This window comes from Chionomys nivalis, chromosome 1 (genome assembly GCF_950005125.1).
Source record: "Chionomys nivalis chromosome 1, mChiNiv1.1, whole genome shotgun sequence".
Taxonomy (NCBI): Eukaryota; Metazoa; Chordata; class Mammalia; order Rodentia; family Cricetidae; genus Chionomys; species Chionomys nivalis.
The window spans coordinates 8,128,649-8,144,665 of NC_080086.1; the positions used below are offsets into that span (position 1 = coordinate 8,128,649).

The 16,017-nt window shown below is 43.9% G+C and overlaps 1 protein-coding gene across 3 annotated transcripts in view; it reads left to right on the top strand.

Moving 5' to 3' along the window:
- The first annotated feature begins 1,455 nt into the window (after positions 1-1,455).
- The window catches only part of Ldhb (lactate dehydrogenase B), a 30,064-nt gene continuing 15,502 nt past the window's right edge, over positions 1,456-16,017 (top strand). The window contains exons 1-4 of one of the 3 annotated variants that reach the window (XM_057771867.1): positions 1,456-1,607; positions 3,955-4,088; positions 8,359-8,476; positions 11,054-11,227. In XM_057771867.1, coding sequence (XP_057627850.1) covers positions 3,960-4,088; positions 8,359-8,476; positions 11,054-11,227 — 421 coding nt within the window. In that variant the 5' untranslated portion in view covers positions 1,456-1,607; positions 3,955-3,959. Of the gene's footprint in view, positions 1,608-1,690; positions 1,901-3,954; positions 4,089-8,358; positions 8,477-11,053; positions 11,228-16,017 lie in introns of those variants that run through there. The other 2 variants (XM_057771886.1, XM_057771877.1) reach the window with 2 other exon arrangements.

Sequence of the window (16,017 nt, forward strand, 5' to 3'; positions counted from 1 at the left end):
AGAGGTGCCTGTCTTTGCCTCCTGAGTTCTGGGACTAAAGGCACCACGCCTGCTCGAGAGCACATTCTTTGTCTCCTGTTTTACTCACTTGCTTGTGCCTTTCGTCCTCTATGAGTGCACAGCTTATTAGCAAGCGTCTCATCTCGTGTGCCTTGGTCCCTGGAGCATCACTCATCACATAGGAAAGTTCTCAGTACCTACTAGAAAGGAAAAACCCGTCGTCGCTTTTGACAATTTTTTTCTTATATTCGTTTTCAATTTTATAACTGATCTCCCTCCCTAGGAATGATTTACTTTAATTTCTTTAGCCCGCATTGCCTAGATGTTTAGCAAGTACCTTTCTTCCAGGAAGAAAAAGTGCATTCCTTCCCTAACATCTTCCCGTTATCAGCCCCTCTCCAGCTCCTGGGGCCGCTATTCGCTATTCTCTTTCACTGCCAGGATTCAAACCCCAAGACTTCTGCACACACTAAGCATGCGCCCTACCGCTGAGCCCCACCCCAGGTGCTAATACCTTTATATCAAAGCAGCTCCTTTTCTTCAATTTCCAGCGTTCCTTCTGTACCCCAGTACTGTGGTAGCTCCACCCAGACTCCCCCAAATTTTTAATAAATTGGGCCTAGAAGCAGCACCCCATGAACACCGCTTGGCAGAGGAGAGTTCTATTTATGGAGTTAGCAGGACTTCACAAGATCTACACACTGAGAGAAAACAAAAGGCTAATTCTCACACACTGGAGTCAGTAAGATAGCTAGATAAGGAAACAATTTATCGTAAGAAAACACAGCTGCCCCAATTTTCAGAACACCTCTCCATGCAGGATTAAGGAACCAGGCTCTGGACTGGGTGAGAAATTGCTGCGCATAAGAACTGTGAAGTGCAAAAATCAAGCCCCCTTGGTTTTATTAGGCAGCTATTAGTTGAAGCAGGTGTGGGTAGAGGGGAGACCAATGTCTTATCGAAAAAAATTTGAACATGACGGGCAATATTTAGTTTTCTTCTGTTTTCAGTTTTTGTTTGAAACAGACTCTTAACAGGGGGGTCCAGGCTAGTCTCAAACTCCTGGCTTTCCTCTGGACTCCGCATGCCCAGTGCTGGGATTCCAAGCTTGCGCAAGACCCTTGCTCTGATGTGAGTTCTGAGAGAGTCTTTCTGAGGGATGAACCAGCAGCAGCATCTTAACCCAGGAGACTGGTCTAAAGTTGAGTCTAAATGCAATCTAGACATAGATTTCTATTTGCGCAAGATGGGGACGATCCAGAAAGGCCTGAGAAGCAGGTTTAGGCGACAACTGCCACAGTGAGAGCCAGACCTCAAGCTGGAAGAATGCCGCGGCTGCCAGAAGGTGACCTCCAACTTTTAGAGAGGGAGCGGGGGAGAGCGTGTGCTTACTGCAGCCTTGTCCTTGAAGGGGATTGAGCGAGCCGAGGGGAGTGGTAGACCCGGCTCGGGTTTCCAATCACAATGGAGAAAGCTAGGAGGCTGGAGGGCAGCGGGCCCCGCCTCCTCCACCTCCTCCTTCTTGCAGATCTAGGATCGGCGGTGCAGTCGGCTGACTTTGCGGTGGTTTCCCTTCCTCAGCGCGAGGTAGAGTCTCTTCTTGTCTGGTAGGTTTGACCCAGGACCCCAAAGCCTGACTCACAGAACAGGAGGGTGTGTGTTGGGGGTAGGGAGCTAAGAGGCGTAATTGTTTGGCGGAACGGGAGGAAGAAGCTACGACACATCCACCTTCTGGGGCCTTTACCTCTGAGCATCTCAGCTCCAGCCTCTTTCTGCCTGGCGTTTTTTGGCGTCCAGCCCAGGGAGCAGAGGTGGGCAGGACGCTGGGGCTGAACTCTGGTCTGCATCCTGCAGGCTGGTCCCAGGCCTGTGTGCTATCGGAGGAGAGACTTGTACAAGCGTAAGTGAACCTAGTCCCACCAAGTCCTTGGTCGGCAGGTGGCGAACACATCACTCACCTGCTGGGGTGCAGGCTGGGGGCACGAGCCTAAGTGCCAGGGAATCCGGTGGGACGAGTGGGTTCTGTGAAGGTTGGAAGGCCTTGCACCTAGTGATGGATTAAGTTTCCTGCGATTGTAGGAATGAGGATAAAGCAAAGTTCAGTCCTAGACGTCCGGCTTCATCCCCGGCTCACGCAGCCTTCTCCCTCCCCCCCACCCCCCACCCCGCAGCCGGTTACCTGCGTTTGCTGTGCCTCTTGGATGCACTAAGGTTTTGTTTACTTCTTGCGTTCAGTGTGCAAGGCCTAGACTTGCCTCCGGAGACTTTATCCGAGATGTGCGCCGCTGCCTCCCTCGCGACCTGCTTTGCACAGGAGAGGTGGCTTGTGGGCCGCGAACCGAGTGAGCCCCAACCTGGGGTGGGGGGATTCGAGGAAAAACCTGGGCTTTAACAGTTAACACAGAAAGATCCTCTGCGGAGGGGACCTTAGTCTCTGACGCTTCTTCAAGTTCGCAGGGGAGGGGATGTGGGGGACCCTGAGACTAGCGTGTTTTGTTTGTTTGTTCCAGTTTATCTCTCCCGACAGTCACCTCTCCGATTTGACGCCAGGCCTGCTACAATGCTTACCATTTCCTTCTTATTTTCTACCACTGCTGGGCGCTGGGAGGAGAATGTGTTCTTTTCTCTGCACAACTGAGTCTGCCTGTGCTTGCTGGATCTTCAACAGTGTCGCTTTTGAAATTACCCAAACCAATTTAAGATGTTTTCAGGACAGCCCAGCTGGAGAAAGCTTCTGCTTTCCCTTTCTGGATTCACACACACACACACACACACACACACACACACACACACACGCTCTCAGGAATCTCAAGAAACCACTGTGTGACTGTGTGATGGAGTCTGACCTTGACCTCCCCCATCCTCCTGCCTCGTCTCCTAAATGCTGGGATTCCAGGCCTTCCTAATGCTTTCTGGAACCTACCTAACCGATTTTAAGCCAACTAACAAAAATAAACTTGGTGTGGGCAGGGGTTGGGGAGGCTGTGCTTTTCTGACTGGAGAAAGACAGCTCCTCTGTTGAAGCTGCTTAAAATACAGGGTCTGTTTGAATTCACTAAGTGCTTTGTCCCAGTCCTTTGGAGGCATTTCAATCTTTCGTCCACCAGGAAGCCGCAAACGTGATTCCCTAAACCAAAATAACCCCTGAAGTGGTACAGTTTGGAGAAACGGTTTAAAATAAACAAGCTACAGACTACAATAGTCGTGATTGACTCCAGCTACTCTTCCTTCAGGACAACTAAGGGGTCTTCACACAGCAGTTAGCAAAGCCAGGTTTTGCCACTTAGCTCTTCAGGGGTGAAAAGTGAAAACGGCTGTAGGAAGAACAGGATGGGCTATGAACAGGATGATGACCAGCACCTCAGCTGTGATAAGCTAAGCTAAAAAGCAACAAAGTAATCAGCATAGATTACTAAATTTGATACTTAGTCGTGAAGGAGAAACTTGTGAGAAGGGCAGAGCTGCATGGAACATTTCATGAGATTTAAAGCACAAAACTCAGGCCTTGCCATCCTGGAGTGAAAGTAATTATTTATAATGGGAATTATAATCATTTCTGTTGGCTTAAAAAGAGCTACAAATATAAGTTAGCTGGTTAACATGGTGGTATATAAATTTCTTATAGGGACAATGGAAAGAAATAGCTTATTTAAGTACAAATGCCCCTACCCTTTAGCCAGTAATGAGCGGTTATAACAAAAAAGGTCGTAGGAGTGATGATGGCAACTTAATTGCGTGCATGGAGCCCTCTGCCCAGGGAAAGAACTTTTATTTTAAGCTCCTAGAGAATTTTCCTATGTTTAAATCATCCATTAGGTGTGATGTGGTTCCCGCAAATGCATTCTGTGTTTAGACCATTCTGAGGCTCCTCTGGTATTGAAGCTCTGTCATTTTAGGCTGTTTCTCACTCATATTCCACTCCTGGAAAATGCATTGGTCACCTTTTTCTTGTAGGCAACATGGCAACCCTTAAGGAAAAGCTCATTGCCCCAGTGGCGGAAGAGGAAGCAGCTACCCCGAACAATAAGATTACTGTTGTAGGTGTTGGACAAGTTGGAATGGCGTGTGCTATCAGCATTCTGGGAAAGGTATGTTTTAAGAGCAAGAGAGGTCACGCGTGCTGCAGGAATGCATGTTCCAGCTGCACAGCCTAGGGGAGGGTTGTCTTTAGACAACCCTCAGCAATCTGAAGTAACTTGGAGGGTCACACTGACTTATCTTTCAGTACTTGAACACTACCAGAGGGTTCTGGTCACTCTGTGTGACCACCCAGGGATTTCTTGACACTGCTATAGTAGTGTGGTGTCCCCCATCATATTCATATTTAAAATTCTCCATGTTGTCAAAATCATATCTGTTGTAGCTGGTTTTGCCTCAATCCAAGACAAGCATTTTATATCCTTACCATGCCTCTTTTTCTCTGTCTCACAAGCCTTTGACTTTTTTTACTGGTCCAAGTCAGTTTTGGGGCATCAGTATATGCTTTTTGGGGACTTCTTTATGATTAACCCAGTTGTATCTGTTGGGTGGGTGTCACATCAGGAGGACAGCATGGTAACTTGGCCTCATTTCTATGGTGATAAACTGAGCTTGTGGTTGAATGAGTGACTGGAAACTTCAGATGCCGTGGTCTCCGCTTTCTCTTCTTAGGGGATTTTTGTAGAGTGGCTTGTTGAAAGAACGTCTTACTAGTCTCAAATCTTAAATCTATGGCTTTATTTAGAAATGATTTCAAACTTAAAACAGAAAATTTGTAAAAATTATCTTAATAAATCAGCATTTCCATGTATGCATCGTTCAGATTTGCCAGCCCTCTGCATTTTGCCATCTGTCCCTACCTCTTCTCGTCCCTCTCCTGCCTTTCATTTCTCTCGCCGCCTCCATTATGTGTACATGTATATGTATGTATGTATACATATACGTATACATATGTATATATGTATGTATGTGTATAGGTATTATGTGTGTACTATGAGTTTCTTAAAGCATTTGAGAATATCTTGATGAGATAAAGCTTTCTAAGCCCCCCACATGTCTTCTAAGAACAGGACCCATTCTTACATAAGCATTGCTGTCCACAGCTCTCGGCATCAGTTTTAAGGCTGACTTTGTGTCTCCAGACTTACTATTCCTTTCGCCGTCCACCTGCTAGACTCTTGGTTGTGCTTACAGATAGCCCTTGTGGTTCACATCACTGTTTCTTTTTTTGCTTCTCTGGCTTTAGTGACTTTGAGGCCTTGCTGGTTCTGAGAGCGTCCTTACATGTAGGAAGAGAGAAGCAATGCTCGCAAGCAGCACCTCCCCCGCCACAGAGTACACTGACTCTTTGTGAGGAGGCTTCCCGAGTACCTCTGACCAAGCATATTCCTTCTGTTTGTAAAGTTTAGTGGGTTGTTGTTGTTTTGTTGGGGACTGAGCACAGGAACTCTTCTGTATGCTAGATGAGCATTCTGCAGCTCAGTTCCTGGGTGCGTTCCCAGCACTTTTTATTTTCAGTGTTTTTGAGATTCTTTGTGTATCCCACACTGGTTTCAAAGTTGTGATCCCTCCTGCTTCCGCCTCCTGAACGTTGGGATTAGGGGTATGTGCCGCAAGACCTGACCCCAAACTTTAGGTTCTTTCTCTTATTTATTTTATGTGTATGAGTGTTTGCCTGAATGTATCTTCATTCATGCCTGAGAAGGCCAGAAGAGGGTGTTAGATCCTCTGGAACTGAAGTTACAGACGGTTGTGAGCCACCATGTGAGTGCTGGGAATCTAAACTGGTTCCTCTGCAACAGTAGCTTGTGCCATTAACCACAGAGCCATCTTTCCAGTGTGTAAATTTTAAATTCTAAAGGATCAAATTGTGAATCTTTTTTTTTTTTTTTTTTTTTAAGTATTTCAAGACAGGGTTTCTCTGTGGTTTTGAAGCCTGTCCTGGAACTAGCTCTTGTAGACCAGGCTGGTCTCGAACTCACAGAGATCTACCTGCCTCTGCCTCCCAAGTGCTGGGATTGAAGGTGTGCGCCACCACCGCCCGGCCTCAAATTGTGAATCTTTTAACTGAGAAATAGTTATCAAAGAACTGATCAGTGTGTACTGTGCCCTTTTGCTTGTTTTTTCTAGCTGCTTTTAATTGACTAGATACCTATGATATGTTATAGTCTCCCGAATTATAGGGGTTTTAAATTGTCTTAATAAGTGTTCACTCTTTAGTCAGAACAAAAACAGTTGAGCTTACATTTCTTTTTTTTAAAAAAAAAATATAAGTGCATGCCAATACTAGTAAACTGCTTTATTCTAAACAATTGATAGATTAAAAAAAAAAAAAACTTTTGTGTGTGTGTGGGGGAGGGGGTAGATGCTACTGTTTTGCTGTGGGGTCTCCTTCAAACTAGGCTGGCCTCAATCTCATGATAGTTCTGCATCAGCTCAACCTTCCAGATGCTGTAATTCTTGGCCCATAACACTACATCCTCCTCACAGAGAACTTTTCTTTTCCTTGTTTTGAGACGAAGTAACTGAGACAAGAGAAGTAAAATGTCACTTGCCATTGTCACATGAACTGTACATATGGCTATCCCTCCACGTATCTGACACAAGCCTCTAAAGTTGACCCTAGGGATAACATACGCTCAAATAGAGAGCATTCCTGCCACGCACAGGGCCTTGGATTCAGTTCCTCAGCACCACAAAGTAATGTACTTATTTAATGTGAATAACCCACCCAGTGCCACAGCAGCACAGGACACGGGAGAGAACTGTATCCCTGGGTCCTGCAGCCCGCTGCAGCTGCTCAGAATATCTTAATACATATCCCTAGGCTAGGACAAGCTCAAAAATGAAAATTAGTGAATGGTACTTCCCCATTTGGTTAATTATTTAAAAAGTTATGTCTTTTCCTCCCATAAAAATCTCATACTTAACCAGAACTTGAATATAAAATTGCTGGTATCAAATACCAACCCATTGATGTGAGTCATTTATTAACTAAGAGGCAGAATTCATAACTACATCCATTCCTCTTAAGATTAAAAAGATTTCTACATTAGCATTCTTGGCTTCCAACTGGTCTTGCTCCTTAATAGTTTATTTATAGTCACAGTAAATGCATGCGCTGTGGAGATGTAGGTAGAGAGATTTGAGTCATCCACAGCATCAGTCCTTGCCCATGCATCTCTTTGTGTATCTCTGCTTGTGGAGGGTGTGCGGCACACACAGTCAGCTATATTCAGCGCTTTGGTTATTTTTTTAGGTGCTGACTCTCCTGCTTCCTTCAGCTAAACATGCACTTCAAAGCAAATTCTCTACACCCACTGACACAGAGGCACTGACATCCTGTGGTGTGCTTTCTGACATAAGCACTGGATTGTATTGTACTGTTACTAAAGACGATTGGAATTGCTGGTGCTGGGTGTGGTTACAGAATATATTAGGTTATTATTAAGTGAGAAGGTGCTAATTTAGAACTAGAAAATGAAAATGAGGATGTTGTGGGCTCTTAGATGCTGCATGCAGAAGAACAGTTGTCTTTAAAAGTTTTCCAAACACGTATAAGTAAGAAGGTATATAAAAGTCTGTGTCCATATTTGATACAGAGCTGTCGTCTCTCCCTGTGCTTAGGGATTGGTTCCCGAGGGCTGGCTCTTTATCCTAAGACTTGACTGCCCTTCCTGCCAAGTTAAGCATTCTAGGGTTCAACAACATTCAACTCCAATGTGAACTCACCTTTGGAGATTTAAATCGATCACCCTCCCATAAGCCCTCTGAACTATGATGACATCAAAACATACTTCTAATGTTGTTCTGAGTCAGTCTTTATCATCTGTCTTTGTCTCTCTCATAGATATGTGTGTGTTCATATATGTACATATTTGTTCATATATATGTTTATATATGTACATAATGTGTAGGCAAGTGTCTTTTAATGAACCAACTTAACTTTCATGAGGAATCATTGTTGAGGATTTTAGACATTGGGTACTTAGCCATTTGTAAAAGACTTCTTTAGGATATATTGGTGCTAAACCTTTCTTGTGTAACTTAGGGTGCTATTTTTATACTCAAACCCTTGGTGAGCGATTCAAATGAGAAGGTGTGTTACTTTCCCTCACAGACCATCATGGCATAGAAGGCGTGTTTATTTATATCTCTGTAGATCAGCTGCAAAGATAAGGTGGGAAGTAAAGCCAGCTATAATGTGGACCCCAAGCCCATCCCCAGTGACCCCCTTGTCCAGTGAAGCTTCATGTCCTCAAGGTTCTACTTTCCACAGACAGCTCTGCTGGCTGCGAGCTGCGTGTTCAGAACACACAGCCTGTGGGAGACTTCATATTCAAACCGTGATAGGAACGAGTGCGTGTTTTGTGTTTCTAGTCCCTAGCTGATGAACTTGCCCTTGTGGATGTCCTGGAAGACAAGCTCAAAGGAGAGATGATGGATCTGCAGCACGGGAGCTTGTTTCTTCAGACTTCCAAAATCGTGGCGGATAAAGGTAGGTAGTTTCTTTGTATGCTACAAGGGATCTTACGTGAAAGAAATTTTATAATGGATAGATGGTGGGAATGTACCCTCCAGCATGACAAACTGATCATTTACTTTTAATTTATTGCTATTACTACCTGTGGTGCTGATGCCCAGGGCCTTGCTGGATGCAGAGCAAGTGCCCAACGTCCCCTGAGTTATACTCTATCCTAAATTTTGTTTGTTTGTTTTTCGGGTTTTGTTGTTGTTTGGGTTTCGTTTTGAGACAGGATTTCTTAGAACTTGCTCTGTAAATCAGGATAGCCTTGAACTCACAAATCCACCTGCCTGTGCCTCCTGTGGGCTAGGATTGAAGATGTATGCCACCACCACCCAGTTAAAACTATTTTTTTAAACTAGAAAACGTTGCAATTGTGGAGTGATTGTTTTAATAATGGCTAATGACAAAATGCTCATGATCTGTTTTAGTAATTTCATATACTACAAAATTTCCATCTACCTAGAAATAGTCCCCTATTTAACTTAAAATTTGTTCTCAATTCTACTTCTTGTAGAATGTGTAGTCATTAAAAATGAAATTCTTCTCCATTTCTACTGTGGCCAGGAGAGAATCTCAGGCTGTGATGTGTGGAGTTATTTACTGTCTGTATTGGCTTCGGACACACCAACCTTTTTGCAACGGTTTCTAGAAATCTGTTTTCTGGAGATTTTGCTTTAGATGCACACAGCATGTGAACATGTTCTGTCCTTGAGAATCCCTGTAGAATGTGGTCCTGTGAGCCACATACTAGCCGCCATCTTTGTCAGCTTTACTTTACAGACACATGGGTTTTGTTCATTCTGCTTGCTTGAGACACATCTCATGGAATCCAAGTTGCCTTGAACTCACTATGCACTTGAGGCTGGCCTCTCCTAGCTGCCAGGATTATAGGTGTGCAGGGCTGTGCTCAGCAGCGCAGTTTGTTTTCTGAAGTAAAATTTGCGTGTTTTCTTTTCTTTTTTTTAAAATGATCTTTACCTTTTAAAAAATAATAAAACCCCAGAATGATTATATGTAATATCTGTTTTCAAGTAATCTGCATTTCCTTTGTCTCAGAATTGTTCTCTCGTTCCTCAGCTCCCTTGGAAGAAGCTAGCTAATGGCTGTTACTTATGTAGCATTCAGAGTCCTGGGTCAGGTGGTTGGGTTTGTCATTCCACCTTCAGAACACAGTAGTCGTAAGGAGGAGATAAGACCAGTCCTTGCATCTTATGGGAAAAGACTGTTAATCTTCTGCATTAGTGATGGGAATAAGCTGTTGTGTTGGAATTTGCTGATTGCATCAACACTTCCTTAGCAGAAAAATAAAATCTTCTCCAAAAATTAATACCACTAGAACATAAATAATCTTCCCTAACAAATGTGTGACAACCAGGTATGGTGGCATACATCTATAATCCCAGCACTCAGGAGGCACAGGCAGGCAGTTCTAGGCCAGCCTGATCTACATCATGAGTTCCAAGCCAGACAGGGCTACATAGTAAGACTCTCTTAAACATACACACACACACACACACACACACACACGCACGTGCGTTCATGCATGCCTTTACATACTGTAGGCATGTGTATGTATATGTATAATATATATGTATGTAACTCATACTGGCCTTGAATTCATGGCAATCCTCCTGGTACACCTTCTTGGATGCTGGTATTAGAAGTGTGTCCCATCCCTTAGTACATAGAATATTAAAAATCAAAATTTGATTTCCAAACCAAACTTAACACTTTCTTTTCCTTTAGAGATAGCAATAGCATTATATGGCTGAAGAAAAAATTAAAACTGAGTTTTGTTTGTCTTGTGTGTTACTAACAGGAATATGCAAAACTGTAATTTCATGGTGATGTGGGAAGCCTGTCTGCTGGGTTGCGGGCTCACTAACATGTTTCAGCTTTTCATGGAAATCCAATGGACTTCTTAGCCACAGACATACTTTAGGGCATTTCCCTGGTTCATTATTTGCCAGTTTTAAAGTGGGGTTGCTTCATTGTCTCTCAGGGAAGAAAAATGCAGTTGCAGAAGCTTGAACCTGAAAACCTTTTTCTCTTTCCTTTTTTGTTTGTTTTGAGACCAGGTTTCTCTGTAGCTTTGGAGCCTGTCCTGGAACTAGCTCTTGTAGACCAGGCTGGCCTCGAACACATAGAGATCTGCCTGCCTCGGCCTCCTGAGTGCTGGGATTAAAGGTGTGCGCCACCACCATCTGGCTCTGAAAACCTTTAAATAGTGGCTGGAGGAATGACCCAGTGTTTAGTTGACTATTGTGTGCTGCTCTTCCAGAGGACCTAGGTTCAGTCCACACTACCTCTGTGGGCAGCTCACAACCAACCACCTGCCACTCCAGCTTCAGAAAAATCTGATGCCCTCATCTACACACACACACACACACACACACACACACACACACACACCTTCTTAAAACACAGTCTTAACTCTTGTAAGTTCTGGAGACTTATGCATGGTGAAGCTTCCAGAGCATACCATAGATGGCCTATTTGGCCCAGGAGTTGAATTTAAGGTTCCCTCTCTTGCCATTTCTCTTCAAGATTACTCTGTGACAGCCAATTCTAAAATCGTGGTGGTGACCGCGGGAGTCCGTCAGCAGGAGGGAGAGAGTCGACTCAACCTGGTGCAGAGAAATGTCAATGTGTTCAAGTTCATTATTCCTCAGATCGTCAAGTACAGCCCTGACTGCACCATCATTGTGGTGTCCAACCCAGGTACTAACGCGGGGCTTTAACTGTGACAGTGGCCTGTCTGGTTCTGTTCTGTCTGCTTTGCCTTTGGGGACTTTGTTTTGGGTTTGCTCACTGGCAGAGGTGGTTCACATGTCTTCTATTACTGGTGCAGAAAGATGGTGTTTGCAAAACAGATGGCTCCATCCCGGGCCAAATGTTTAAAAATGTGTTTTGTATGGTGGGGTTTCATCTTTTTATTTCAGCTATGTATGCTGTAGAGTTGGAAGGCATTTGTTAATGCTGTAAAGTTGGAGCTGGGCAATGACCCTGCAAAGTATATGTTATGAAAATGTAAGGACCTGGGTTTGGATCTATAGCAACCAGGTAAAATGCCATGCTTGGGGACACACAGTTTTAATTTTAGTGCCAGGGAGATGGCAACAGGAGATTGTCTGGCACTCATTGGCCAGCCATCCTACCCAAACTGGCCAATGCTGGATTAGTTAATAAGATGGGGAGCAACTGAGGAAGACTCATAGACCTTTGGCCTTCACACTCACACAGGTGTGTGTGTGCTCTTGTGTGCATACGCCATATATAACACATTCCAGTCCCTGACACCACCTCTTTTAGCCTAATAATAAAAATTATATGATGCCATTGTTTACAGCTTCTGCTGGGCCATCAGACCAGGGTAAAAGTCAGAGTTGATTCACGAAGCAAAATCTACACCACCAAGTTGCCACCGAGCCATTCATTTGAATTGATAAATCAGAACAAGAAACAAAATAGTCACATCTCCCAAAGGGGCTTGGAGAGAATGACTTGGTAGTTAAGAGCCCCCAGCTGCCTTTGCAGAGGACCCAGATTCAATTCCCATCACCCACATGTTGGCTCACAACCATCTGTAACTACAGTTCTGGGGAATCTGATGCCCTTTTCTGGCCTCTGCATGTGGCATATGGACATATAGGTAAATAAACACACATAAAAGAAAAATAACTAAAACTTTCTGAAAACAGAATCAGCTCTTAGAACCTGGTATCAATTGTTTTTCTGTCACCATCTTGCAAAGAAAGTGACTTTGTAATGGCTGAGCTAGTTTTTGTTTGACATTTTCTTGCCTTAGCTTTTTTTCTTTCTATTTATAAAAAGAACGTTTTCTAAGGACAATTTAAGGTTTTGTAAGTAAATTTTACTTTATCATGTGTCAGAACAAATGGCTAAAGTTCCATCTCTGTCACACGCACTCACACACACACACACACACGCACACGCACACGCACACGCACACGCAGACTCACTTGTTTTGGGGTGCACGGGGAATTGAACTACATGGTAGGTAAGTATTCTCCCGTTGAGCTGTGTCCCCACTCAGGTCAGTGTCACACATCTTTGGTCTATAGTTTATCATCCATGTTACTGCGTGATGGTGTGCATACACGGAATGCTGATAAAATGATAGCGCTATCTCTGACCCTTCCTTGGAGGATTGTGAAGAAGCTTGGGGATCACTGCAGTTCCCTTAGTACTGGGAGTTGGGACCTGTTAGGAGACCATTTCTGTATTCCCATTCTTTATGAGTGTAGATTGGGGCTTCCTGAATGGTTCAGTCGTGTATGTAAACATGTGCACCAGGTCATTGTAGGACAGAAATGGCAGAAAGCTAGCCATATTATTCCATTCCATGTCCTATTTCAGTCGTCACTAATTTGTTGTGGGAGCTGCGGGCTGTGTTCCTGCCACCCCAGCTCCCGGTCGCCTGTCTAGCTTATGCCCCGAAATAACAACACACAAATTGTATTCTTTTAAACACTGCTTGGCCTATTATATCTAGCCTCTTCTTGGCTAATTATCACATATTAATTTAGCCCATTTCTAATAATCTCTGTAGCACCCCAAGGTGCGCTTACCAGGAAGATTCTAGCCTATGTCCATCCTGGGTTGGAGCTTCATCGCGTCTGCCCTGGGGAGCAGCTGCCCTGCATCTGAGCTCACTTCCTCTTCCTCCCAGCATTCTGTTCTGTTTACTTCACCCACCTATGTTCTAACCTATAAGGGCCAAGCAGTTTCTTTATTTTTTAACCAATGACCTTCCTCCATCATTTCTCCTTTTTATGTTTAAACAAAAAAGAAAAAGGAAGGCTTTAACATAACAAAATTACTTTTAACAAAACAGTTATCAAGTAAAAATTACAATATTTACATCTATTTTATCTTTATCATAACAAAGGAAAATTATTAACTATAACTATCTATCTATTCTTCTACTCCACCAAAAACTCCAGAAGGATATAGTACTACCTAAGTAAACAAGAAATAAGTAACTTCTAAAACTCTAGAAATGACAGAGACATCTCACTGCCTGGACAGTCACCCAAAGTTCCTCTGTACCATTGGGGCATCCATCTTCAGCCTACAGGCCCATAGTATCCAGAGACATTTCCATGAAGCAGGAAATTTCAAAGGCAGTTTAGTCAGTATCTGCTGTGTCCTGCAGAATGTCTCGTAGACTCCTTCATGAATCAGGAACCCCTAAAGATCATCTCACCTTTAGGCAAGTTCAGTAGTCCTCTCTCTGTGGGTTCTCTGTGTCCAGTTTATACAATAGTACAGGCAAGAGCAGTTTCTTGCCCAAATGGCTATCACACTCCATAAGGTGCCTCTTCAATGCCCATCTTCTTTCTTCTTGAAGTAGATTGGTGCTGCCAGGAGCAGACGTGTCTCATTGTCATGAAAAACCCTAAGTTATTAAAACATTTAAAATGCCATATTCTATAATCTTTGAAAGATATGAAGAATGCCTATCTAAGATATATCCATGTACATCTAGAAAATCTAACTAACATGACAAGCTTGACTATTGTAGATGATTATATATTAACAACCTATATACATTACATTTTTACATGAACTATACAATCACAATACCTTAATCAAGATCAGAAATACATATAACAAAATTGATCTTAAATTTATATCAATAAAGTCAAATCCATACCGATGCAAATTATTCATATCTATATCATATCCCCCTTTAAATGTAAAAGAACATTTATAAACAATATATGGGAACATGGGCACAGTTATTTCTCTCCAAACTGCTTCCTGCTGAATGGGAGCGCTGTTATTTAGGTCTTTTATGGGATAACCTGTCTGCTAGGTTCATCTCAGTCGGCAGTTGAACAAAGTAATTTTTTTTATTATTTTTTTTTATTCTTTTTTACTTAAAATTTCCAACTGCTCCCCGTTTCCCATTTCCCTCCCCCTCCTCCCACATATTGCCCCCTCCCCCCGCTCCCCTCCCCCTATCCCCACTCTACTTCTCCTCCCCCTAGTCCACTCCCCCTCCCTCTCGATACTGAAGAGCAGTCCAAATTCCCTGCTCTACATGAAGACCAAGGTCCTCCCACTTCTATCTAGGTCCAGGAAGGTGAGCATCCAAACAGGCTACGCTCCCACAAAGCCAGTTCATGTATTAGGATCGAAACCTAGTGCCATTGTCCTTGGCTTCTCATCAGCCTTCATTGTCCGCCTTGTTCAGAGAGTCCAGTTTCAACCCATGCTTATTCAGTCCCAGTCCAGCTGGCCTTGGAGAGCTCCCAATAGATCAGTTCCACTGTCACAGTGGGTGGGTGCACCCCTCGTGTCCTTCTGCTCCTCATTTGGACCTTAAGAGCTCAGACGGTTGATCCTAATTGGGTCTCTGTCTCTCTCTCGATCCATCGCCAGATGAAAGTTCCTGTGCCATTCTCCTTGGCCTCTCGTCAGCTCTCATTGTCCACCACATTAAGAGAGTCCGGTTTTATCCCATGTTTTTTTCAGTAGCAGTCCAGCTGGCCTTGGTGAGCTCCCAATAGATCGGCCCCCCTGTCTCAGTGGTTGGGTGCACCCCTCATGGTCCTGACTTCCTTGTTCATGTTCTCTCTCCTTCTGCTCCTCATTATAACCTTGGGAGCTCAGTCCGGTGCTCCAGTGTGGGTCTCTGTCTCTATCTCCATCCATCGCTAGATGAAGGTTCTATGGCGATATGCAAGATATTCATCAGTATGATTATAGGATAGGTTCATTTCAGGTTCCCTATGCTCAGGTGCCCCAATGAGCTAACTGGGGACATTGCCCTGGGCTTCTGGTAGCCATTCCAGGTTCAAGTCTCTTGCCAACCCTTAGGTGGCTCCCTTAACTAAGGTATGAGTTTCCCTGCTCCCCCATCCAACCTTCCTTTACCCCCAATCACCCCGATTTCCCCAGTTCCCCTCATCCTCTCCTTCACACTTTTCTCTCCCCATCTCCCCTCATCCCCATCCCACCCCACCCCCCAAGATTCCCATTTTTTGCCCATCAATCTTGTCTATTTCCCATAGCTGGGAGGATATCTATATGTTTTTCCTTGGGTTTACCCTCTTGTTTAGCTTCTTTAGGATCACAAATTATAGACTCAGTGGCCCCTATCCATGGCTAGAAACCAATTATGAGTGAGTACATCCCATGATCTTCTTTTTGGGTCTGGGTTACCTCACTCAGGATCGTATTTTCTATTTCCATCCATTTGCATGCAAAATTCGAGAAGTCATTGTTTTTTACCACAGAGTAGTACTCTAATGTATATATATTCCACACTTTCTTCATCCATTCTTCTATTGAAGGGCATCTAGGTTGCTTCCAGGTTCTGGCTATTACAAATAATGCTGCTATGAACATAGTTGGACAAATGCTTTTGTCATATGCTAGGGCACATCTTGGGTATATTCCCAAGAGTGCTATTGCTGGGTCCAGGGGTAGGTTGATCCCAATTTTTCTGAGAAACCGCCACACTGATTTCCAAAGTGGTT